Raw genomic sequence first — 25243 nt, forward strand, 5'->3', positions numbered from 1 at the left:
CATCCCAGGGAACCATTTTCTCTCGGCAGGGCTCCGCTCCTGCTTTCCCCAGGGCAGGAAGGAGGTTTCCCTTGCAGTGCCTCTCCTGAAAACCCCTTTGGCCCTTGCCCCATCAGCCTGGCAGCCATCACTGGAGGGTAACTAGGTCTGCTGAGGGCCACGGCTGCAGTGTCAGCGCATCCCCCGGGCCCCAGCAGACCTCTTGAGCCAGGGAGACAAGGCTGCTCCAAAAGAAACGGGCCTCAGGCCTGGCTTGTTACCTTCTCCCCCACCCCAGCCGGTCCCTCGAGCACAGGAGGGCTTCACCCAGCATCTGCAGCTGCTCCAAGACCTCTCGCTGCATCTCCATGGCCATGTGGTGAACGTGGTGGTTGGAGCTGTTGTACATCATCGCGTTCTGGAACATGAGCATGAGGTCACGCTGGAACTGGACCATGGACTGAATGTGTCCCTTTGACAGTCTTCTCTTTATGCTGGTTAAATCCATGGGTCTACAAAAGATAGATAGAATTAAATTGCACCCCACAGCCTGTCATTCTTCAGGCTCTGCATGAACGTGCTTATTCTCGTTTCAGGGTGTCCCTAAAAGCAGAGCTATTTTCAATCAATTTTATTGCTTAGGACAAAAAGGAGGAGTGAGAAATGCTCTTCTTCTAAGTCAGGCAAGTAAGTTTAGCCAATGCGACACTCGCTAGCCAATCAACTTGGCAGGTCATTAGCAGTCACCTCTACTGTTGAGCTCCAGAGAAGGCAAGCAGAGCGATTCCTGTAATCAGTCTTCATGAAGTCAGTCCAGGTCTTAGTGGAGAAAGAAAAGTTACTAAAATAGGTATCTATTAAAACCCCTTAAAATCGAATGGTGCCACCAGCAAAAATAGCAGTGCTGATAAGGGGAACATGATGGAGAATAAATATTACTTCCCTTATTTTGACAGAATGAGAAAATGAATGGTTGCAGAGACGACAACTGTGACCAGAATAGAATATGATTCAGCTCTGAAAAATGCCCTTAATCTCTCTGGGAAATATTCTTATGACCTACTTCTCCGCTGAGAGTAAAACATCTGGGGAGCAAGCACTGGATGAGGAGAAGGTATCGACTGAGGCACACACTTCCAACACGGGGAGAAGAGACTGCGGAGCTGCAGAAGCTGAATCCCCTGCTCAGGCAGGGCTTACAGCTGCAGGGACTGTGCCTGGACTAAGTCAGCCATGCAATGCCAGCAAAGGGCAGGCACAACTCCTATCAGCACCAGATTCAGTGCAAGCTTCCAGGTTCTAATCACCCAGAAGGGAGTTTTAATAAAAGAACTCAGTGGGAGATGCTGGTGATGGCCAAACGTTGGAAAAGGAGGAAGGAAACCATCCCACTGGCCCTTTGGAAACCAGAGAAGACAGAAAAAAACAGAGAGAAATGAACTAGCAAAAACCAGAGAGAAATGAACTAGCAAGCACTCCCTCCACAAACTCACCTCTTCACCACATCCCTGTATCCAGGGGCTTGTTTCTCTGACACCGCCTTCAGGAACGGGCTGCTGTATCTACAGGGGCAAGCACAAAGAACGACCTCTGTCCGCCTCTGCCGAAGACAACATCCCAACACAGATCGGTGCTTGCCTCTCCCTGCGTGCCGTCAGGGCCACCGCCGATTAGCAACAGCCAGTATTGGGTGGCTGGCACGACTCGGCATGGGAGGAGGCTGAGCCCCTCGCCGAAGCTGGCTCTGCCAGCTGTGTAGGAAGCAACATTTGGGCTCTGCCACATTAAGCAGAGGAAATAAATATGCAGTGTTTTCTCCAGCTTTGCAGCACGCAGCTGTTCTCGCTGCGAGGACAGCCAGAAGCAAAGCCATGGAGAGACAAGCCAGCCTGTGGTGGCTGTTGTGGAGGGGAGGACAAGGCCTGGTGACACAGGAGCTGGAAGTCAGGGCAACGTGTTCAAGAGCCGTGTCAATCCAGCCCTTTGCCCCCACATACCTGTGACTGGCTATCATCTTCCAGATGGACAGCAGAGTTCTTTTGAAGAGCAAATGCTGCAGGGGGTTATCCCAGCTCAGCTGCACCCTGTGGAGGGAATATATCACCAGATCATCACACTCGAGGCAAAGTAGGAGGTGGCAATTCTGCTAGCACCCACCACATCCAGGTGGATGAAGCATGGAAATCCATTGCTGTAGCTACACAAAACCTCTCAGGGTGAGACGGTGGAAACATTCTGCATCTGAACACACAACTAAACATCCAGAATGCAGGAAGATGCCTGTCAATAAGCAGAAAGAAGATGTGAGCTGAGCAGCTCTAAAGGGCAGGCTCGAGTTTGATAGGAAACCTCATGCTACTCTGACGGGCAGCACTTTACTGAGGTGTTTTTTATTCAGTTCGTCATCCCAAGAAACTATGTTTTTCCTCCGAAAGGCAGCCCAGGTGATCACACATGTGTGTGTCAGAGCCTGCATGTGACTGACACATCTGCGCCTGCCTGAAGGGGGCTGGTAATGCCTCTCTTGGGAGCTGGACTGGACCTTGCCTGACGAAGCGTGATGCGCAGCTCACACAAGGCCTAGCTGCCTTGAGGAAACATGTATTTTCCATTTAATCTCTACTCTTCTCACTTCAGTTTAGGATCAATGCCAAAAATGCTGGCAGATCCACAGAGACAGCACAAGTTACCTCCTTCCCTCCTGCTCTCCTTGGCTATCTCACCTTCCTGGAGGTGACCCGTGCCACACGCTTGTGCCTGCAGGTGGGCAGAACGAACTACTTACAGCTGTGTGTTGGCAGGGCTTGTGAAGGCCAGCACCGGGGCTGTAGAGGTGCTATTGCCGTCATCTTGATCCTGGGCCCGATTACTCATCTCCTGTGGATGCGGCTCACCTAAAGCTTGTTCTCCAGGTGTCTCTTGAGTCTTGTCCTGAAGAGCGCAGAAGAAAAGGAAGATACATCTAAAATGGCAGCCCAACACCCGAATGCTTTATCTACAAGCCAGCCTGCTGCACATCCCTTTACTGCACCCAGTCTCAGCTGGGAGCTAGCTCGCTCCCTGTTACTCTGGAAGATGATGTTTGACCTTATTCAGACCTCCAGTAACAGCTGGGTCAGATCTCCTGGATCGCAACCACCTCTGGCTAACACGAACACTGTGGAGCTGACTGGCGCCCAGTGTTGTCTGTCTGCTTTTCTGGGAAGAGTCATGGATGTGAGAGGGCAATCAAGAGCTGAGGTAAGACTGCCTCAGGCTTGTTAAAGCTCAAGACACAGATAACACGATCCCCTAGAGTGCAACAAGGTTGTTTCCTCACAAACTCCCACGTGAATATGACAGAGAATAGACTCAGCCGGGAAGGAGAGTGTTGCTGTTGTTGTAGTGATTTGCCAATAAAATGCAGAGAGTGAAGGTGCAGGGAGAGAGGCTCTTTGGAGTCCACAAGTGGGATTATGTGCAGAGGCACCTGAGAGTTCCTCAACAGGAGATCTGAAGCACGGAGCTCTCTCCTCAGGAAGAAAGTCGACACTGTGCTGTGTTTGGCTTTGACCACTGGCAGAACCGCAAGGGAACTGCTGGGAATAACACCATCCTGGCTGAACAGGTGAAATGCGAGAGCCCTGAAAGTTATTTCTGTCTCCAGTGTCTAAGTTTGCAAGGGAACAAATGTGAGTGTGGAAAAACGGTGCTCTTCTTCCACTGCTATGCTACCTCTCCCAGGCAACACCTCGTGGGCTGGTGGGAGCCCCCAGCCCCCCTAGACACAGGACTGATGCAAACCCAGGCTAGACAGTGCCTGCTTCCAAGACATGACGGTCTCCAGGGGCAGATGGTTATTGCTATCACAGCCACGTGGGCCTGAAACCAGCCAAGCTGTGTGCTGCATAACACGGCAATTAGAACAAGGCAAGCATTCCAGTCTTGCCTTAAACCTGAGAGCAGACTGCCAGCTCTCATGAGTCACCTTTACACTGCCAAGGAGCAACTCCTCCAACTCACATCTGAGGGTTTGATCTATAACAAGCTTCCTGTTCGTAAAGATACATATCCACGCACAAAAACCATCCTTCCCCTCATATGTTTCTTTTGCATTCCCCTCCCTGCTGTCTCCCCCTCGGTGTTCGTCTCCCCTCTCGGAACCTGGGACTTCCCCATCTCTTCTACAATTTCCTTCACTGTCTCTCGTCTCTTATCCAGGACCAGAGGCTCTCTCAGGACGACCTCTCCCCTACCTCTCTTCCTGGGAAGTGTTCTTTCTCATCGTCTGCCACGACGTGTAGTTGACTTCCCTCTGTTCCTGTGGTCTTTTCCTGGCACCTCACATCTTCCCCATCACCCTGCTTCCCACAGCCACAATAATCCCACTGAGTCTGTGATGACTCTGTGCTGCTAATGCGGAGAGGTTCCATCATCTGGGTTATCTGCAACACAGAGATTTACTGCTTCAAATTGTGAAGGCAAAAGGAAGAAAAATAAGCAGCACAGATGCTATTTTTGCTTTCACTCACGAACGCCTTTCCATTTTTAGGAATCCTTGCAAAGTCTCCTGCTGAAGCCCTGTGTTGTTGTCACAGTGTCAGTTCACTGACATCGCTGTGCTTTCGGGCGAGCTGTGCCTTGGCAAAGCAGCTGCCTGGTTGTGGCGCCAGCTTTACGTGGGAGCAAGGGCTAGGCTTGGGACGGGGTGCAAGTGAACTCAGGGCATCTGCTCCTCCCCCCGACTTCTCCTGTGTGTAGGGATGGTAGAGGCCCTGAAAACCCAATGTTTCAGGAGGGCCTGAACGATGCTACCCACTTTCCTGTCCAAACAGCCCTACCTCTGAGAAGAACTGGAGAAGACTGTCGTCTTCACGTGGCCTCTCTGCCTTTTGGTAGTCTTCGCTATCATCCTCCCAGAGAGGCTCACTGAACTCCAGCTCCCGGTCTCCCTCTCGGCTGCTCTCCTCTAGCTTCCCCATGGCCACCTCTTCAGTACTCCTCCAGCTCCCCACGTCCAGATCCAGGCTTGAATCCCAGCTGAGAAGAGACTGGAAGTCGCTGTTCTTCTCTGACTCGCTGGGAGACTCCGCCTCAGACTCCCACCACCCCCAGGCATGGCCCACCTGCAAACAAACATAAAGAGAGAGACAGCAATTTCTTTGTACCCTGGTCCAGAACTGCAAAGCCCCGCTCATTTCCAGACATACTCAGAGAGCCACATCACGGGAAGGACTCTGTGAGGAGAGCAGCCTGAGCCCACAGCTCACAGCACGTGGCGGGGCTGTAGCTCTGCAACACAAACTGTCATTTCAGAGCAACTGAATTTCAGGTTTTCTGGTGCTTTTGCTGTGCTCTCCCCCTGCCCAGGGCGCTTGGAGGATGCTGAGGCGGTTGGGAGCATCTGGCTTTGCTGGATGCTCCATGTTTACAGTGCTGAAGGCATCCAGCAGCCAGCTCAAAACAAGTCCTGCCGGGCTCCTGAGCGGCTGAACAACTCGTGACTCCAAGGACAACTCACTGAAATTCCCTTTGCTGCCCCTTGAGAACTTTTTACATTGGAAATAACTTATTACAAACTCTACAAACGGTTTGTTTTGAAAGTGACAGATGTGATTTAGCTGCATGGTGATACCTTGTGTACCTGAGTCAGAAGAATTATAACCACGCACAGCCACACACTGACAGGGGACAGTTCTACACATTTCAGAAAATGAAAGTTAGTATTCTCTTAAGAAGGAAGAAACAATTAATTTAATCTCTGTTCATTAGTCCATGCACGAGTCTGCCATGATTTCTCTCCGTCTAGGGAATTGCTTGCAGAGTCACTGTAACAACAGTAAAGGCTGTTAGAAAAATCCACCACTGAACTCAGCTGCCTGGATGCTACACCTATGGAGAATTCTATGCATTAATTAGCAGTGTCTTTAGAGTTTTCAGTTAATTATGTACAAGCTAATTTTTCCAGAGTTTTGAACAAGCCCATTTCTCACTGATTTCCTTTTGCATTCTCAGGACCGCTAGCACAGCTAGAAATACAGCGTATGCTGCATAACTGGGAGGAACAGGGAATCCATTGGGTTTGGGATAAGAAAAAGAAAACTTATTTGCTTACTTTATGAACTTGCAAGCAGAGCTAGGATCCGAAAGGCTGTCCTTCTGAAACCCCTTTCAAAGTTAACTTCAGTGAAAGCAGTTAAAAGTTGATGAGGTGAGAGATAACATTACCTGCTTTCAGCTTCCAGCTGAAGGAGTTGGGCAAACTGCGATTTCATCTGAAGAGTAACCCCACGCCTGAAGCGCTTTCCTGCACCATCGGCAGAGCTGGCCGCGCACGCGGAGCCAGCAGCGCGGCTCAGCTGGAGAACAGAAAAGCCTTAGCCTAGGGGAATCCAATCACTTGGGATCATCTCGCTGTACTCCAGCTGAGAGGGATAAGCATTTTAACATCAGGAGGCCCAGGGAACTCGGGCAAAAGCATCGATGAGAAAGATCTTCGGCCTTATGTTCCGTTTTACCAAACCTTGGAAGAGTCAAGATGACAGAGAGCGGAACAGCAGCATTGGTGCAAGACAAGCGGGATGAGTGAGATAATTACAGACTGCTTAGTTCCATACTAATCCTGTACAAAAAATAAGGGACAAAAAGATACAGGCTTCAGCTATCAATTAAGAACTGCTGACGGTTCTTAATTATGTTGGCTACATAAGTCACCAGCAAGGAATCGTATCAAATTGGAAAGTTTTAGTTCACCTTGCAGAGATCAGACACCGCGCAACCCTCGCTGATATGAGAGAAAGCTGTTAGAAATAAAAAAGACGTCCTTTAAAAGGAACTTACACGTGTCAAAACAAGAAAAATGATAAAAGCCGTAACTCTAGTAAATGAAATGTAGAATCCACAAAAAAGTAGGTAAAAAAAAAAAAGAAAAAAATTGAAGAACAATTTGCTAAAGACATAAAAGCAAATAACAACAACAAACTTCATCAAAAACATCAGAAGCAGAGAGCTGCCAGATGATCGGGGGGATGACGCATGATCAGTGCCAAACATCTGAAAATAGGGACAGTTGGGAAAACCAAATTAATCATCATTATCAGCAGTTGCCACAGAGGAGATCACACGAGACTTTCCCTTGGGATTGGCCCGAGAGACTGTTTCTAATTAAAATGTCAACAGGGGAGGTTTTAGAACAATTTGAAGGAGACCTTAGAACCAGTTGGGATTCACTCGGGAGTCCTAAAGAAGCTTAAGTGTAGTGTGACCAAACCTGGGCTGTGTAACCTGTCCCTCAAGCTACCCCCAGCGCAGGAAAACCAGACCGGTGCGATTGCTCCGGCTGTGAAAGGGTGCTGCTGGGAGATGCGGCACACCGAGCCCGAGCTCTGCACTAGACAGATCAGAACCAAGTATTAGCAAAACCAGAATTAGCAGTCAGAGCGTGAGGTGATGAACTGGGAAAGAGGCAACGGGGCTCTGTGGAGGAAAATCATCTCTGAGATTTTTAAACATCTTAAACATCGTTAAAGGCTATTAAAATGTCATGGGACAAGAGAAAAGGCTCTTTGAGGGAAAAATACCTGGTTAAGAGAAGAAACCAAGGGCAGGAATGAGCAGGAACACTTTCCACAGCAAAAGCAAGTTACTAGTGGGAATGACAGAAGTCCTCCCACGTGTGCAACTTCACTGTCTCAACACGGACAAAGACGGGGCAGAGGCGTTACAGAGGACACGCAGCCACTCTTCTCAGTGGCCGACAGTGAAAGGAGAGGGGGCGGTGATGACAATGCACCAAAGGAAATTCAATGTGGACGTCAATGTTTACTCCATGAGGGTGGGCAAGCACTGAAACCGAGTTGTCCAGAGGGGTTAGGGAATCTCCATCCTTGATTTTCAAAACTTGACTAGACGAGGTTCCGAGCAACCTGATCTACCTTTGAAGCTGGCCCTGCCTGGAGCAGCAGGTTGGACTAGATAAATGCTAAGAGGTCCCTTCCAACTTAAATTATCCCATAAAATACCAGAAACCAAAAGAAACCTGTAAGTTTTTGTGCTATGAACTTAACAACCTGTAATCTCCGGAAACCGAGGCCATAAAAATTCAAACCAGAAATTTGTTCCCAATTTCAGTAGTGAAACAAAATTAAGCAGTAAGCAAACCAAAGGATACACTTCTAGCATCAAATGACAGTATCAAAGGATACATCTCTAGCATCAATATAGAGTGACTCTTGGTGGAAATGTACCCGAGCCAAACATGAGACTCCATACAGCAGGCTCAACCAATTTCAACACAAAACTTGTGAAAATCAAAGTAAGGTAAGAATCCCTCTGCTCTTAATCGCAATGACTCAAGTTTCCTGCAACTTGTGTCTCAGAGAGCTGCACCCTGTACACTACTCCCAGCTGCTGCAAGCATCGGGAAGGATAATGTTTGTTGGTTTTGGCTTTTTTTCCTCTGGAAGGTCATGGGGGCAGAAAATAGGCAAGCTCACAGGTCGTATGAGCAGAAAATGACGGCGACTTGAAAATTGTCACAGAGAACTTAAACCTCAGTTAACCGTCCATCTTGCCGAGGAAAAGAACTGTAATTTCCAGTAGAAAGAAGCAGTTCACAAGCTCAGATGTGAAACCAGGTACTGCTATGCCTACAGCTGCTGGAATCACAGATTTTCACTCTGACGAGCGTACCCTTTATGAATCTCTGGGGAAAGAACGTAGGGTTCAATACACCGGTATCTTAACGAAAACTCCAACAAGGCTGTTGAATACAACTTCTCATGGTTTTCTCATGGTTAGATCTCCTGTTCCATCACAGCAGTGCCATATTCTCACACACTTAAGCAGGGAACGTTCCCCTCCATCCAATTCCCATGATTAATGGATTGTCTCTAACGTCAAAGCTCTGCCATGCGTGTATGCTATATGGATAACTGGAAGAGAGTTATATTTGCAGATACTCAAGACAGGTATGCACGCTTGGACAAAAACAGAGTTCCTCACTGCGGAGAGATGCGATGCTCAGTACACTGCACACCGGACCCTGGATTTGTTCCCAGACTTTAATATACATACACATTTACACATCACTAGTAAAAATCTGTACACTTCACATTACAGTACATACGAGCCACCAGCTGCTAGCTAACACCAGAACACTGATGAAGCCCAAGACGACTGCCCTAAAACAGGCAGGGGGGCTAGTCTTCCCCTCCAGGGAATTTTCTTTGGGTTACACATTCCGACGACACACTGCTTTCCAGAGGGGCAAGCAAAGAAGGTGGTCCAGGTCCCAGAAATGGACCTGCAGCTTTTCTTCCTCTTCCAAGAGCTGTTAACCGCATCGTGCTTGCACTCCAGCTTGGCATGCCAGGTGCCTGCAGCATCATTTCTTCATCTTCATGTCTGCCTCGATGGCACAGCGACGCCCTCTGGTGCCGCCATCCTAGTCACAAGGCAAACAAAAAGAGTTAGTTATGCAACCCTAAACATGAAACGCTTCCTCCAGCACTCGGGGAGGTAAGGAACTGTGCATCTGGCAACAACTTTTCATGCCTTCCAAACAGGAGAAAGGGAAGCTGTCCCTAAGAAGGCCTGGGGAGGCCTGCCTGCAGACCTACCTAAAATTCACCCTGGGCACAGCACAGGCACTGGGATTTGCAGCATTTCTGTGTGCTGCTGGCAGCCAGGGCAGAGAGAGGCAACAAGGCTCTTGCCCAGACAGATGCTTTTGGAGCCTGCACAGTGCAGGCTTTCTCCTAAGTGGCAGATTCTAGCTTGGCTCTTAAGATGGGAAGAGGAAACTGCTGACTAACCTACCTTATCAGCTGCTGATCCCTACGGGAAGTGATCCTCCAGTTGAGTGACCCTGGCACTAGCTCCCTAGTTTCTCCGCACAGCTCCTTTCCATGAGCAGAAGGCGAGCTGAGAGCTTCCTTTGATCCGCTGCCCTCTCCCTCTGGCTGACATGCTGACTCTCCCGGAGTACTCCTCTGTCTTTAGATATGTGCGAGAGAAAAAAACAACTCTCCATCTTCCTCCCCTCTCTCCTCCCCGCAACTCAGAGACTTGGGGTTTTCCCAGAGGGAATATTTTTCCAAACACTTCCAGATCACCAGAGGCAGAGAACAAGGTATTTCTGCAGAGTATCTTATTTCCTTTCTGGACCATGAATGATAAAGGAGCACACGGCTGACTCCTCACTTTCCCAAGACCCTTTGTACTGTCTCGAATGTGCGGAAGGGGCAGCTGCATAAACACGAGAGATGCAAGAACTACAGTACGGCACCACTTGGTCTGTCTTCCCACTTACACGGAAAGAAAGCAGGAGAGAAGTTGAGGAAAAAAGCAAAGGCAGATGACAAAACGAGAACACTTGGAACCAGAAGAAAAGAGTGAAGCCCCTCCCACTCACCCACGCTGAGAATAAAGAACGGAGATGTTTCTTCTCTAATGATCACAGTTGTACAGCCCGTTAAGTTAAACACACACCGCGGCAATGCTAAGGATGCTGTGACAGCGCAGTGATCACCCAGACAAGGAGCAGAGCACACTGCCAGCAGTACTGCAGTACCTGCTGGAGCCTTTCAATACTTACAAAGAGAGAGAGAAGGAAGGCAGGAGAGCCCATTGGCACACTGTCCTGTTAAAAGGCCAAACAGAAGGACTCATCAGATATCAGATACAGAGATGCACACACCACACAGAAGCACTGAGCCCACGCATGAGCATAGAGAAACATGTGCCCCGCTCCCCATCCCGCATGGCATCAGCCTTATGCAGCAGGAACATTAAAATGGACAAAAGAGGGATACTGCAAGAGTCAGAATGCTAGGAAAGGGATATTCCCTCCTCAGCCGTGGCAACGCCTGGTCTACCAAACAATTTCTGCACCGTGCAGTTGCCACTAGAACTAAGCAGGCGGTCCTTGCTGTCACAATGTTGTGTGCACCAGCTGAAAGCACTTGAGGCCACTTAATCAAGTCCGGATGTGCCTTCACATAAGGAAAAAACCAAACCAACCTACATGGCTATTAGTCCAGATCAGTGCAGAAGTCAAAGGTTCCCTGGTGTGTTTTACACAGCAAACCAGACTGGAGTGATTCCCTGGTTCTAAAAATCTAACTAGGAAGTGAAGAACACAGCAGAGGCTAGTCTTCTAATTCTCTACACCTTCACCTTCCTGCCACATCACGCCTCTTCCAATACTCTGTTCACTTCCCCACAGTTTTCATCACCTGTTTTTAAAAACAGGGAACAGAACTATTGGGATTACAGAAAAAAACCTCCCGAGACCTGCCTCTGGGATGACATACAGCTCCAGAGATGAAATCTCATCCATCGACACATTTAAAGAAAAATTTCTCCACATGAAAATCCCGGACCTACTGCAATCTCAAAGAACATTCTGCCTGTCTTTGGTATGGGAACTTCGTGCAGTATCTTGGGATTCTTCAAAACATACCAAGTGCCCTTCCACAGGGTGCAGCATTCTCACCTTCTCCGAAGCATCTTGCTTGCGAGTGGAGTCTCGCCCACGCAGGCTCTTTGCACTGATCCCTGACTCCGATGTTTGCATGATCAGCTGCGTGGCCAGAAATTGCTGCAAGAAAACCACACTCCGTTAAGATCCACAGGCAACACAAGCTCAGTTAGCGTGTGTCAGTGAACTATCACAAACCACAGACTGGGAATGATTGGGTCAGAGGCAGTTTCAGTTCCTTGTCTGCTGCTCAGAATAAGTTCCCCAATTTACCTCAGAAGCCACAAGTCCTGAGGAACTACAATACTCCAGTTCAAACTCTCTTAGCCCTGCCAGTTGGGACATCCTACTTCACAAGAAATTTTGAATGGCATATATTCACAGGACACTGTTCCACGGACACTTCACACCAGCATAAACCAGCACAGCCACCGAAAGAAGGAACCGCGTCCCCTGTCATTCACCGTTCTTGTTGCTTGTTTCTGTTCCTGAACCACACCCTGGTTCTTGCTGGCCTAAGCATTTCCCTGAAGGAAACTAGATTTGAAATTGGTCTGGGCTGAACCTAAAAAACATTTTGCTGCATTAGTTTTACCTTATCCACAATCTAGTTCACCACAAACACTCGATCTAGCACAAGAGATGCAGGAAAAGGTAGCATACTTCATTCAAAGCCACTGTGAGTGAAACTGTGGTCTCACATCCAGAAGCCTTTCCCGTACCTACGGACCAAGGCAGATGCTCTGTCCTGCACTGGCCTCAGCTCAGTACTTTACCTGGATCTGCTCCAGGACGTCTCGCTGCATCTCCACAGCCATGTGGTACACATCATGGTCAGAGCTGTTGTACATAACTGCATTTTGAAACATCAGCATAATATCACGCTGGAACTCAGCTGTGGTTCGTATCAGACCATTCTCAATGTTCTTTTTGATGGTAGATAAATCCATTGGCCTATGAAAGAAATGCAGTCAAAATAGCAACAGAAATATTTATCACTTTCCCCACTCTCTTGTGAACAGCCCTTGGTCCGTAACATTTCTCATTAGGCCATCTATTTAATTCAGCCAATAGGTTCTCCCCCACACAGGCTGTGTTCCTGGGTACCAAGGTCTCAGGTCAGAAGACACAAGCCATCCAGCAGTTACCACGAACGGTAACAATGGTGTGAGAGACGCCTCGGGAAAGGCATTTACGTTCTCCAGGCACCGCTGAAGGAGACACTAAGGAGCTTGAGCTGCAGCCACTGAACTGTTTAGGAGATTTCCAGGGCTACCAGGGGATTATGGTGAAGAGTCCACTACTCAGGACAGTAAAAAAATGCTGACTAAAGAAGATAGGTATTTGGAATTTCAAGGATTAAATCCTACCCTTGGATAGAAACTGAGAGAAGTAAACCAGTCACACACCACCTTACAGATAATGCTCTAGTAAGTCAGTGTACTTCACTCAAAGAGAGAGTTGTGTGAAGTCCCTTTTCTTGGGGAAACCTGTTTCTGACTGAATCACGCCAGAAAAAAAATAATTTTCCAACTCTTGCAGTCTGCACAGCAGCCAAAAACTACATCGTTCCTGACAGAAATCCCTACACAAATATGCAAATATACAGAGCTCTAATGAGAGAAGACTGCTGAGACTCACCTCTGCACAATACTGTGGTAGCCTGGTGCTATATCGTCAGTTACGGGCTGCAGGAAGACGTTGGCGTACCTGCAGAGAGAAGGAGTCTGTTTAGGGGCTGTCCTTGCTGGTAAATATTTGTTTCATGCTCTCATGTTTATTCGTCTGCTACCAGTAACAATATGATTCATCATCTCCCGGTACCAAGACAGATGAGTCTCCGAGATGGGAGAGTGGAGACTTGTCTTGGATTAGTCACTTCTTTCTGCCAGTTCTCAAGATATCAAACTCACCTGTGATTAGCTGCTGCTCTCCAAACTAGCATGATGGCTTTCTTCCAGATCTTCTGGGCCTGTATTGCTTCCTGGTCCTCACTGCACACTGAGCTGGGAAGAAAAGAATAGGACTTCCTTCAGGAGTCTGCATACTGCCTCGGAGCAGAGACCTTACAGTTCATTTTGCCTTTGACATGCCTACGAAAATCCATGCCAAAGACAGCAAGAAAATAAAAGGGACCTGGTACTATGGCGCTGTCTGTACACTCGCACTTGTAAGCACGGAGAACCAGACAAATCATCAACAATTCCCGCTGCAGACCCACTGAGTCAGCAAAGCAGAAATGAAAATCCTCCAGTCCCTCCACAAACTAGCCCGGGCTTTGCACCTGTGTGCCTGAGAGCTTCGCTGATACTCACAACTGTGAGGAGGCCGGGCTGCTGGGGATGGAGTCGGCGAGCGTGTGAGACTGCAAAGGTGCGTTATGGACACTGAAGCCATCATCGCTCTCACTCACAGGAGGTTCGTTATCCATCTCCGATAGATATCCCTCACCCTGATCTTCTTCTTTGGGTTCCTCCAAGCTAGCAGCCTCACTGGCACCATCCTCATCATCCTCTTCACCCTGCCCATCCTGAAACACAGAGTTCATGAGTCTGCACAGCCAGCTAAAGCAGCAGCTCAGAGCCTCCAAAGCAACTATGGTTCTGCAAGCAAAGTAATTTTCTTGCTACGGCTGCTGCTAACTGTACAGGCACTTTCACAAAATCCTAGTCATTCTACCCTGCCCTGCCTCCCGCTGCAGAAACAGAAACACACGCACAAACAGCTTTAGCGCCTGAACCGATCTCCCCTTTAGCTCCGACTTCGGACTGACCAATTCTCAGTGCAGAAAGCTGAATGCAAGCTTTGCTTTTCAGCACGTGAAGCAGCAGTAGTGAGATGTTACTAATAAACTCAAGATGACTACAACCAAGGCAGAATTACCTTCATCTGACTCCTAAACAGGGCTTGGGCCTCCTCCTTCATTGACTCTGTGAAAGAAAGAAAGAAGAGCAGAAAGGTTGATTCTCCAAAGCAGTCTTTCCCACACAAGCTCCTGCACCGATGCCTACTGCCCTGCAGTAATTACCACTGTTCCTACACATATCTTTTCTCCCTCCTCCCCAAAAAACCTGAACCAGATCACTGACATCTATCCAGCTAACAATGTTGCATGTAAAAGATTTCCTAGCTGAATTAAGTTACCTGACAGCTCAAATTTGTGCTGAACATCAGCCTGTGAGGAGTCTTCACTCACATTTGGGACTTGTGGAGGGGATGAATCATCATCAGGTGGGGTCTGGAGGGAAGAGAAATGCACAAATCTAGATGTTTGTGTCAGCTTACTTCAGTGAAGGTGTGGGCACATCTCACTCAGCCTGAGCTAACTGAATGCAACAAAGTTCCCTGAGCACCTTCCCAACAGCGATTCTGCACATGGGCGGGGGAAGATACATAAAGGTACTGCCTAAAGCAGAGCGCTTCTCTGCAGATCGAACAGATCAGCAGCACGACTCCCACAAAAACAGTCAAGGCACATTCATTGAAGGGTCACCTTCAACCCAGCAGTCATCCTTCCTCTAAACCTCTTTCCTACCTGCCACAACTGCTCCTTTCTTTCCCCACACCAGTTCCAGAGAGCCTCTCTACTCACATACCTCTATCTTCACTGTACTGTGCACTGCATCTTCTCCCTTGGCCGATTCTATCTCAATTTCAGAAGTCTCTGCTGCTGCTACAGCTGCTCTTTGATCCTCTTCTACCTCTTGACTTCTAAGCTCTGGTGTTTCTGTCGCTCTTGCAGCTGCTGGTACAGTTTCCTCAGAGCCCAGCTGATTCTGCTCCTGCTCTGCAGGTTCTGTCTTTATTTCCGATCCCAGCTCTCCAATGCCCATTAGGTCTCGAATTCCCTTTGCCTCTGGCTCCTCACACTCCAGTCTCTCCTGCTTCACAGTCACAGATACTTGGGGTATCTGGGCCTGTTTCTCATGCTCCTGACGAATTGAGTGTTCCCATGGGCCAGGCAGGGTCTGAGGGTCATCAGTATCTTCACAGAAAGAAGACAGAGCAGCTTCGACGACTGCTGCATCCAGAACTTCAGGGTGGTCGTCTACCTTTATTGCCAAAACAAACACACAGCAGTGCAGGCTGAAGTCAGAAAGAGGGATTAAAAAAATATTCATGATACTTGGTAATGAGAAAACTGTGGAAAACCCGGTGTACCGGGTTTATAAAGTTGCCTTTCGCAGGCAGACCCGTATCACTCCCTGTGGGAGTCTCCTGTGGAGCTTCAGTTTCAGGAATACAGCACTCTTGGAAGTAAAGCAGGGCTCATTTGTCTGCCGGAGATGTGACCCAATCCCTACCCAACATGAGGTAGAAAAGAGATTCCTTTCTGCACTCTGAAGGAGCACCAGGCTAAATGTGGCAGACGGGCAGCAGTGGTGTCGTAGGATCATTTCCTATTGATCTGGACAACGATGGTTAAGAATGTGCATTTTGGAACAGTTACTTCGTACTTGTTTAAGCTATCTAAATTGGAGAATAGCGATCACTTGAGATTAACCAAACTAGATGTGGAGCAAAAGGCACTGGCACTCTGCTTTGCTCATTTACCTTGTCCTCAATGATGGCTATAATATTTCCAACTGTATCGAAGTCCAGCTCTTCCCCCGTATAGGACACTGCAATATCCATTTTCTCAGCCAAATCCAGGTCTTCTTTCCCATCTATGCAGTGATCTTTGGAAGACCCTGCAGTGCTGCCAGCCCCAGAACCCAGGCACTCTTTCTTGATGGAATCAATGATCATGGATATTTCACTGCTGTCCATGGATACTGTCACAGTATGGGAATCAGATACTGCCTCCATGGACACACAGGCTTCTGGCTGGCTCACTGCACAAGGATGAGAGTGACAATCAGAGACCGATCTGGAGAAGTCACGCCCACATAAACAAATACCGCAGTGGGTAAGACCAAGCACTAACCGCAAGTATCCCGGGTCCACCCACAACAGCATGGCTTAGGAAAATGAAAGACAATTATGGGTTTGCTTTCCCACAGTAGAGACAAATTGAGATTCCAGCCCTTGAACCACAATCCAGCAACATACCATTAGCACCCCCACCCCCACCCAGCAAATCCTGTTTTAAACCATCTGTTTACTCCAGAGCCCAGCCATGACCGTCCTTTCAGCAAGGAGGGTGAGTCTGAGCTGATAAACGGCCAGCTGAGAGCTCGCTGGGTGCGGATCCCAAGGGAAGTTCTGCTTTCCAGCAGTGCATGACCTACGAGTGCGTAGTTCAGGAACGCACCTGTGGCTACGCTTTCTGGAGCTGCAGCTGGTGGCACAACGGATGGTGCTGACAGCGTGGGCATCATGACAATGGTTGCCTGAGGCACAGGCTCTACGGGGGGTGGCAGGAGCTTAGCTGGAGGTTCGCTGGCAACAGCGGAGAAGGAAGCAAGAGGTGAGGTGAACTGTGCAGGACCAGCTTCTAAAAGCCGGGAAAGCGTAGGAGCACCTAACAGAGAGTAGAAGGGAAAGGCACATGAGCAAGAAGCAGCCACCACTGAAGTCCACAAAGCCACCACTGGGCTCTTCACTGTCTGGTGGCTTCTTCTGGGAAAAGACACTGAGAAATACCTATAAACAGTCCCAAAAGCTATATGGAGAACCTGCACCAAAAACGCACAACTCCTTGTGTGTGCAGTCTGAGACAGGATCATGCAGAGTATGGGACACTGTGTTCAATGTAAGGGCTGGACAGGCTAAGCCACACATGCAGAGATGCCCTTCCAAAGGCTCATCCCAATACAATTACGGGAAATCTGAAAAACAGTGCCGAGAGAGCCACACAAGGTAAGCCAAGACAAACAGTCATCACAGGAGCTGGAAGGGAGCAGAGGGGATCTCTTTGCAGAGGTTTCCTGAAGAATTCCTCTTGTATCAAAGGTTGCCACACATCTTAGCTGTAACTTCCAGTCTGAATTTAACTGAACTGTCTGGATCAAATTAACAGGTCTTAAACAATAGACAGGGATAACGAAAGTGAGCTTATTTGTACGGAATTATATATGAATGAATGGCATAAATCCTCAGTTGCAGACAATGTGACTACACCACTGGTTAGCAGTGCCTTTGGCAGGTTGCTCTGATGTGGGCCCATGCAAAGACCCTTGCACTGTCCCTCTCACCCCACTCTGTGGAACTTGCTCTGGAGCCCACAGTCCACTGTGGTCTAACCCTCAACAGCTCTCTAAACTAAAGCAGAGGTAAAGACACATGAGTTCTCCAGATTCACAGGGAGCTGTGGTTTGACACATTGGGAATCAGATACTAGACTAATTTTCCCCCAACTCCCCCTCAACTGACCCTTCCTTTCCACACTGAAATGCCTGGTGTCAAAACCAGAAAACTAGAACGCATGGACCAGGATCGAATCAAGTCTAATTGTTTCAGTAGTTCTAGATGAAGGCACTCTTTCTTCTGTAAGGATTAGATTATTCTTAAAAAAAAGTAGGGGAGAGAGTGACAGGGGTACAGAAATAGGAACATAACTCATAAATAAGCTAGGCTAGATGTCCTTTATCTCTCTCCAAAGAAAATTCATAGAATAGTCTGAAGGGACATCTGGAGGGAGAACTGTACAGGGAGAGTCCTGAGTTACCTGAAGCAGCAGGAGATGCAGGGACAGCACCAGGTGCCGACTGCATTTCCCCACTGTGCAGCACTGGAAGGACGCTTCCTACCTCCAGCAGGACTCCCGAGCTGTTCATGTGACCAGAAGCCACTGCCATTTCGCTTTCACCAACCTGCCAAAGAGGACACAGCTGAAGTTCCTGGAGAAACCATCACACCAGTGATTCTCTGCCAGATAGGCACCTTCATGAATATGTCCATCATTTGCTGTCTCAGCATTTCTTCTGGGCTTTTTGTCCCGTCTACTCCCTGCCTGAGGCCCCTTATGCCAGTGCACAACATGACACCCCGAAACTAGTTGTTATTCTTCAGCTACGACACAGCTGCCGTGCCACCTTCTTTTGAAGTTAGGCCAAATACATCATTTGCTCTACCTTCGTTCCTCTGCTCAAGGACCTCACAATCCTTTAAACGTACCAGCCTGAGTATCCAGATACATCCCTGAGATGGCATGGAATTATCCCTTATTTTGAGCTGAGGGAAAATGAAGCACCAAGATGGAAAGTAACTCTATCAAAGGCCACACAGTAAACCTGTGATGGACCTTGAAGCAGATATAAAACAGCCCTGCTGGTAGAAAGAAAACCCAGTCTTTCACACCCATCATCTTTCCTGTGTTACATTGCACCCTGCAAACACAGAACCCATGGACCATTTACCCGAGCTAACAAATAGAAAAGACCCCATATCTGACTACTAGAAAAAGAAAGTCAACAGCAATACTCCTATTCCATCACACAAGCACTAACACGGGGAATTCGTGCCACAGGCAGGCTGATGGCTGCCATTTTCAGACTGGGCTCTGAACGGTGTCAGCAGTGGTTGCCCTCCTGAGACTTCCAGAGTCTCTAACACCAGAAAGGTCAAAATGGCTTGTCATCACAGTGATTTCAGTAACTGTCTACAACTACGAGAAGACTGAAGCACTTCAACATCGGCCATAAACCCCATTAAAGGACTGCGTACTCCTGTGCTAAGACCCATTACAAATATTGAAACTCAACTTCCTGCCAATACGTAAAGACGAATTGTGAGCCCAAAGTAGGTATCACGAAGAACACCTCCATGGAGACCACTCAGGATGATGCTGACTAACACGCCCCCTCCCCTGGGGAAAACAATTTCCCCTAGCAAAACCTGCAACTCCAACTCCTTACAACTGAAGGGAGACAGCCAGTCCTGTGTGCTGAACGAATCCTGCAGTCCTGCGCCCACAGGACTGCTGGGAAAGGGTCCCATCTCTGTGGCTCACAGGGGTAATTATTTCTCTCAGATATCACTTCTGTTGGGACTGTCACAAAAACTATGTTTTTAAGAAGCCTTTGCAGCTCCCCCTTTTTCAGTGGGAGAGTCTGGAGCAAATTGTTTGTGTGCTTGCATATATGAGCAGAGAGCTCCATACCAGCCTGGGGCTTGTGGGCAGGAGACTGCCCTTCTTCAGCAGCTCTGAGAGCAGAGGGGAAGGAGGCGGAGTTGCTTTTTGTCCTAGCATCTTTTTCTGGGGTGAATCATCAGTGACTGGGGTCATGGGGGCATCCAGGGGAGCAGAGCCTGGAGGGGTGTCAGGGATTCCAATGAAGGAGGCAACTGGGGTGCTGGGCAATGTCCCTGGAGTGACCTGAGAAAGAGAAAAACCACACTGTTCAAAGCCACACTCCACCACACGGACTAGCCCCACTTGCTCCTTCCCCCAAGAGCATTGATCCAGCACACCACAGACACCTACTCCATTCACTCGCTACACCTACTCCAGGCATATGCTTTCACCCTTTCCCTGCCCTGGAGTGCCATTGCCCAGGCACACATAGAAGACTGCCTGGACAACCCACTGACGCCCCTACATAGCCTTTGATCCGGGCGCCTGATCATCACAGACATGGAAGAGGACACGTATCTCGAGCAGCACTGTACATCAACCACACTAAAGCACTACCACAGCGAAAAGTCTGCAAAACAAGGCAAAGGCTTCTCCCCAGGCTCTTGTTCCATGATGGACACGGAGCCCCACGACCCAAGGTGGTCTTCCCCTCTTACCACGCGAAGCATCCTTACCCCTGGACTGGCCTCATCCACAGCGGGCTGAGACAGATCTCCCAGAGCATATTCTCCCCCAGGGGAGGTTGAGCCTGCAGGGGAGCGAACCATCACACCTGTTAATCGTCGTGGCGGATTCTTAATGGCCTGACGAGCTGGAAGAGAACAGAAAAAATAAGTGAGATTCCCTGACTCCATCTTGGACGGTCTCCGAGAGTTACCTCTGACTTTATCCTAAACAACCCTAATAAAGCAATTTATATTGTAGGAATTTCTTGCACCACACTAGGCTCAGTTCACAAATAATACAGCTGGGTATTCATCACCTCCCAGCACTGGCAGTTTAGTTCACTGAATTGTCCCAAGAATTAGAAATTAATTAAACACTCAGAACAAATCTCTCTTCCTTTTATCTTCAGACAACAGTAAAACTACAGGGAAAATTAAAGGGGTGAAAAGCCTGACATTCTAGCAGAGAGTTCCTGCTAATCCTGCCTTCTGTTAGATATACCTTTTCTACAGAATTTGTTCCCTTCTCAGAAGACTCTGCATTTTGCCCTGTTACAAATAACAGTACTGGAAAGAGAGTATCATCTTTCTTTCTAACTCCTAGGGTCAAGGAATTCTTCCTGAACAGGTCTTAACAGGACTTAAGTATTTCCCAAATGTTCCTAAGAACATACGCATCTCTCTCTGAGGAGGAGTAAAGCAGCTCATTTCCAGCTTACCCTGATAAGCAGCATCTGTAGCCTTCCTCTTGACTTCTGCCTCCTCCTCTTCCATTTTTTTCTTTCTGTATACAGAACCAAAACCTACTGTCACACAGCGTCCCACTTCCCTTAGTTCCTCCTGCAGTTTACTGACCCCCAGCCCATTATCTCCAGACAACAGTGACCGGCCTGTGGGGACTGAGGCTCAAACCCTCTGAGGAGGGAAGCAGAGTCAGAGGCCAGTCAGAGAACACCACACTTGGCAGAAAATCTCACTTCCAGCTGATTATCAAAACGGAGGAGGCAAGCACAACATTGCAAGCCATCACCAAGCTCTCCACTGAGAAACTCCAAACGATGTTCCACACAAGCTGGTGCCCCCCAATCTAAACTAAGTCTGCCCTCCGAGGCCAAAGCATCTGCCCAGCTGCCCTGTTTCTCTCTCCCAGTGAACGTGGAGCAAGAGGTGTCTGACAAACACAGTGTCAGGCAACTACAATCTCAGAAGAAAGCACAAGATGGAAATAATTAAATAACCCACATCATAATCTCATTGCACAGCTCCTCCAGTCTGTTATCCATGTGTCCAGCCTGGATCAGCTCTGCATCCTTCTTGAGTTGCCTGTAATCAGAAAATCTTCTTACTCACTCATCACTGAACAATACGTCCTAAGCAGCATTTTCACCCCAAGCTCCATCCCACTTAGGCCTCTTTTTCAAGACGGGACTCTCAGGTGCACCACAGCTTAATGGCTCTGCAACACACCTGTATTTCTCCTGTGTTTCTTTAATAATTTTCTTCAACTCCTCAACTCGTTCTGCAGTCAGTTTCCGCACAATAACATCTTCCACAGTTTCCACAACTTCTCCCTTCTCACCACGTTTTCTCCTATACAAAAGAGGAAAACTAAACAGTTCAGACAGGAAACACAGTACTCTACATAAATGGCTGCTGTCGTCATTCCTGATACAAGCATGCACAAAAAAAATAATCAACCTCCTCTTCCAGTTTCTCTTAAATGATATTGGACAGCACGATGTTCAAACAATCTCTTCTGAAAAGTTTAGCTAATTCCTAAATGTACCCAGTGTTAAAGACTTCAGGAATAGAACAATGATACAAGCCCACTGCAAATTCTCAACCTGAAAAAAATCAATCATTCAACTTCAGAGAAGATTCTTAGTACCCATGAACAAACATCTATTTTTTTTTCCTCAATAACTCTATTAAGTCCTTTGTCCTTGCGACTCTAGTGCTGAAGATCATTCATCACTATCGCAAACAAGTATTACTTTTAAACATCCTGCCTTTAATTTAATTTGACTTGATACGAAGTCTGAAACCAAAATGCGTGGATTTAGGAGTGATAAATATCTGAGACCACAAAGCTGTTGTGATAGCATTGATAAGAAAATTATAAGAAACCACTGCAAAACAGAGATGAACACAGAACATTTCCCTTCTCACAACCCCTTCTCTACCCCTATTCTGAATGATAATTTTATGTGCAAAGCTTCTGATCAATAAGACTAAAATGTAGTGTTTTATTCCAGCCAAATAAATGTTTCTTTTTGCTGCATTAAGTCCTCAAATTCACACCACAACTCTTACAAATGGAGCTGTGGCAAAGGGGCCCCAATTACCCTGCCACGTATTGCAATGACATACATTGTCGTAGCATATGGAAGACACTAATAAGTACACGGTGACCAGTTTTAGAACCATGTAATACTGAAATACTTGGGTCTTATGAAAAAAAGGAGACAAGATAAGGAAATACGGGAAACAACTTCTAAAAAATACCCTGGGCTTGCCAATCTCCCCCACCTGCCATACCCTGATCCCGCTGTTCACCCACGCCCGCTATCACAACTGAATTTCCTCATTCCTGTGCGCTCCTTTTGGGAGGAGCGCTATCAAGTCCTTTGCTGTAAGAACTAACAAGTCCACCCAAAATTCCTGCAGACCGCACTTGCTTCAGACTTTGTACTCACTTAGGGGTCTCTGTAGTCTCCAAGAGCTCTGAATACTGAGATGCACAGTGCTAAGAAGAAACAAAGAAAGTCAGAGGATGATGAAGAGTCAGCATCAGCAAACGCCTATCAACAAAGCCTACAGGGCACTTACTCCTATTTCAGAGGTCTAATGCTTTATGAACATAACGGACAGCCTTCTCCAGCATTTCCCCCACGGCTATAACTTAGTGTAGCTCAAAGGGAGGAAGCATATCCACTCTTTCACTCTCGCACTGCCCAGGCTGATCTTCAAAACAAAGCTAAAGAACAGACGCTCCCAATTAACAATTTAGAAATCAAAGCAACAACGATTAGAAAAACTGTAGCTGTAACATTTCCGTCTGTGAACACAAACCAAAAATATTTCAATGGTGAAGACAAAATATCGTTATATCAAGGCCAGTTTCATAGCTTAATAGAAACAGCAAGCAACATAAAAACCTCAGCTTCTCCTCCCTTGATTCTCTTAATCTCTTTCTGTCCCTTATACAACAAAAATCCCAGGCGCTTGCCAAACAGCAGGACACACCAAAATACATGGGCATCCACAAATTCCTGGGGCAAGGAATGCCACAGCTTAATTACTTGCCTGGTGAAGAACAATCTCTTTTGGTTTGCTTTGAACCTGTCTCCTGTTAGTCTTACTTAACATACTCTAAATCTTGTACTGGACAAAGCACTGAACGATTAATCCTTACTCATCCTCAAGATGCCACTTCTGATTGTGCAGACATCTGTTCTATTCCTGTTACTTATCTCTTTTTTATGTTAAGGGTTCTACCTTACTTAGCCATCCCTTACAAGGAAGCTGTTTCACATATTTGATCATCCTCGTCTTTTTCTTAACTTTATCCAACTGTACTGTAAGCTCTAATTTAATTTCAGAAACAGGAAGAAGTATTTAATCTAATTTAAAGGAAATTGATTTTTTAAAAATTAGTTTTGCTATCTTTTTTAAAAAACAAGAAATACATCCTCTTAGGCAGCTTACATATCCCATGCAGAATTTGCTCGTTTCCAAGATTCAAGTGTCAGTATCTTACCTTTTGGGAAAACCAGTCTGGTGGGCGTCCTGGCTCTGCAAAAGGTTTGATAGCTCTGCTGACTGAGACCCTACAGAGAGAAATGGTACGTCACTGTCAACTTACTTTCTTCCCCAACCAACACACAGAGAAAAGATGCTGACCTGTCTTGACATTCAGCACTGAATAGCCCCCATAAACACAAAAAACATGACAAAACAGAATTGTTACGTTTGGGAATTATTCAAGTACAGGCTTTGGACTAAAAAATATTTGCCTGCTCCTAATAAACAACAGCTTCACTTCCTTGCTTTGGAAAGCAAGTTTCTAGCTTCTGATGATATTATGTGTGAGCATTATGTCTCCACAAAAACTTTACTTTGGTGAGGAGAAAAAGGCAGCAAAACAGAGTTGTAAGTGCAGAAGCAACACACAGGAGTCTTGTTATCACATATCCTTCTTGACTACAACTCACGTCTTCCAATTTACGTTGGAATAAAGTTAGTCTTTGTTCTGATTAACACACTTCTGTGTTCACGCGGTAGTTACGAAAGAAGCCAAAGGATTGTCAAGGTATGCCTGTAACATCTTATCTTTGGTGGCCCAACGTTGTTTTGTACAGAGAGCACACAGAAAGCGGAAGTGTTTATGATGAACCCAGCGAACCGGCACAGTGAAAAGCCACACACCGGTACGGCACACAGCCCTGGGAGCGGGCCCGGTGCCTGTGCGCACCGAAGGCGGAGCAGCACCGGGACAGGCCCCTCGCCGCGACCCCTCCCTTACCAGTTCTGGTCCCCGCTCCGCATGACGGAGGAGGCCAGGCAGAGCTTCTCGCGGATGGACCAGGGCTCCGTGGGGCCGGCGCTCAGCAGCTTGTGCTCTGCCGGGAGAGGGGAGCGAGTGCAGGGGCCCGCCGCGCCGGGAGCGCCCCCCGCCACGCCTCCGCTAGCCCCGCCCCCTCCCCCCGCCACACACCTGCAGCCCCGCCCCTCCCCGCGTCCGTTGGCCCCACCCTCCCTCGCGCCACCGTAGGCCCCGCCCCCTCCCTTCGGCCCCGCTCAATTCTCCTCAGGAAGTTCCCCTGCTCCCTCCCCACCGCTCCGGCCCCGCCGCCGCTCCCGCTCCCTCTCCGCCGCCCACCCGGTCCCCGCCGCCTCTCCCGACGGGCCCCGCACTCACTGCCCGTCCCCGCCGCCATCTTCCCCTCCCGGCCCGAGGGACGGGGGGCGGAGCCGCGCGCAAAGCCCGCCGGGAGGCGCGCACGCACTCCCCGCCCCCCCCGGGCACGCCGGGCAGGGGGGCGGGGACCGAGGGCTCAGGCCCCGCCCCCTCTGCCCCACGGCGGGCGCTGATTGGCGGCCGTGCGGGCGCGGGTC

At 48.2% G+C, this 25243-nt stretch overlaps 1 protein-coding gene across 9 annotated transcripts; it reads right to left on the reverse strand.

Annotated features, from left to right (window-relative positions):
• Positions 1-25142, reverse strand: BRD8 (bromodomain containing 8). 9 transcript variants are annotated; one of them, XM_074603429.1, is made up of 26 exons: positions 25047-25091; positions 24651-24747; positions 23886-23955; positions 22822-22871; positions 21593-21715; positions 21368-21448; positions 20845-20909; positions 20135-20271; positions 18051-18195; positions 16695-16904; positions 15995-16275; positions 15037-15492; positions 14585-14678; positions 14324-14370; positions 13756-13970; positions 13354-13446; positions 13082-13150; positions 12217-12394; positions 11456-11560; positions 10556-10600; positions 4800-5084; positions 4215-4403; positions 2765-2910; positions 1977-2063; positions 1473-1541; positions 1-491 (listed from the first exon to the last, which is right to left on the reverse strand). In XM_074603429.1, exons 1-26 carry the CDS (start codon positions 25063-25065, stop codon positions 257-259), a joined length of 3591 nt encoding a protein of 1196 aa, XP_074459530.1. In that variant the 5' UTR covers positions 25066-25091; the 3' UTR covers positions 1-256. The 9 variants fall into 9 exon arrangements, 7 of the variants coding, with proteins under 7 accessions (XP_074459530.1, XP_074459527.1, XP_074459525.1 ...); XR_012589429.1 differs by lacking the exons at positions 1-491; positions 1473-1541; positions 1977-2063; ... (1 more) ...; positions 4215-4403; positions 4800-5084 and adding exons at positions 9007-9403; positions 9778-9954; positions 19485-19700 and having other exon boundaries at positions 25047-25095; XR_012589428.1 differs by lacking the exons at positions 1-491; positions 1473-1541; positions 1977-2063; ... (1 more) ...; positions 4215-4403; positions 4800-5084 and adding exons at positions 9265-9403; positions 9778-9954; positions 19485-19700 and having other exon boundaries at positions 11423-11560; positions 25047-25095.
• Between the last annotated feature and the right edge of the window lie 101 nt (positions 25143-25243).

The sequence above is a fragment of the Larus michahellis genome, chromosome 11 (genome assembly GCF_964199755.1).
Source record: "Larus michahellis chromosome 11, bLarMic1.1, whole genome shotgun sequence".
NCBI classification, from domain to species: domain Eukaryota; kingdom Metazoa; phylum Chordata; class Aves; order Charadriiformes; family Laridae; genus Larus; species Larus michahellis.

Excerpts from the sequence above, each read along its gene's own strand:
- BRD8 (XM_074603429.1), bottom strand. Across the intron at positions 5,085-10,555 it reads CCTTCCTTCTCTCTCTCTTT|GTGGGCCATGCCTGGGGGTG; the intron begins GTAAGTATTGAA and ends GTTTGTTTGCAG. Across the intron at positions 492-1,472 it reads TACAGGGATGTGGTGAAGAG|ACCCATGGATTTAACCAGCA; the intron begins GTGAGTTTGTGG and ends TATCTTTTGTAG.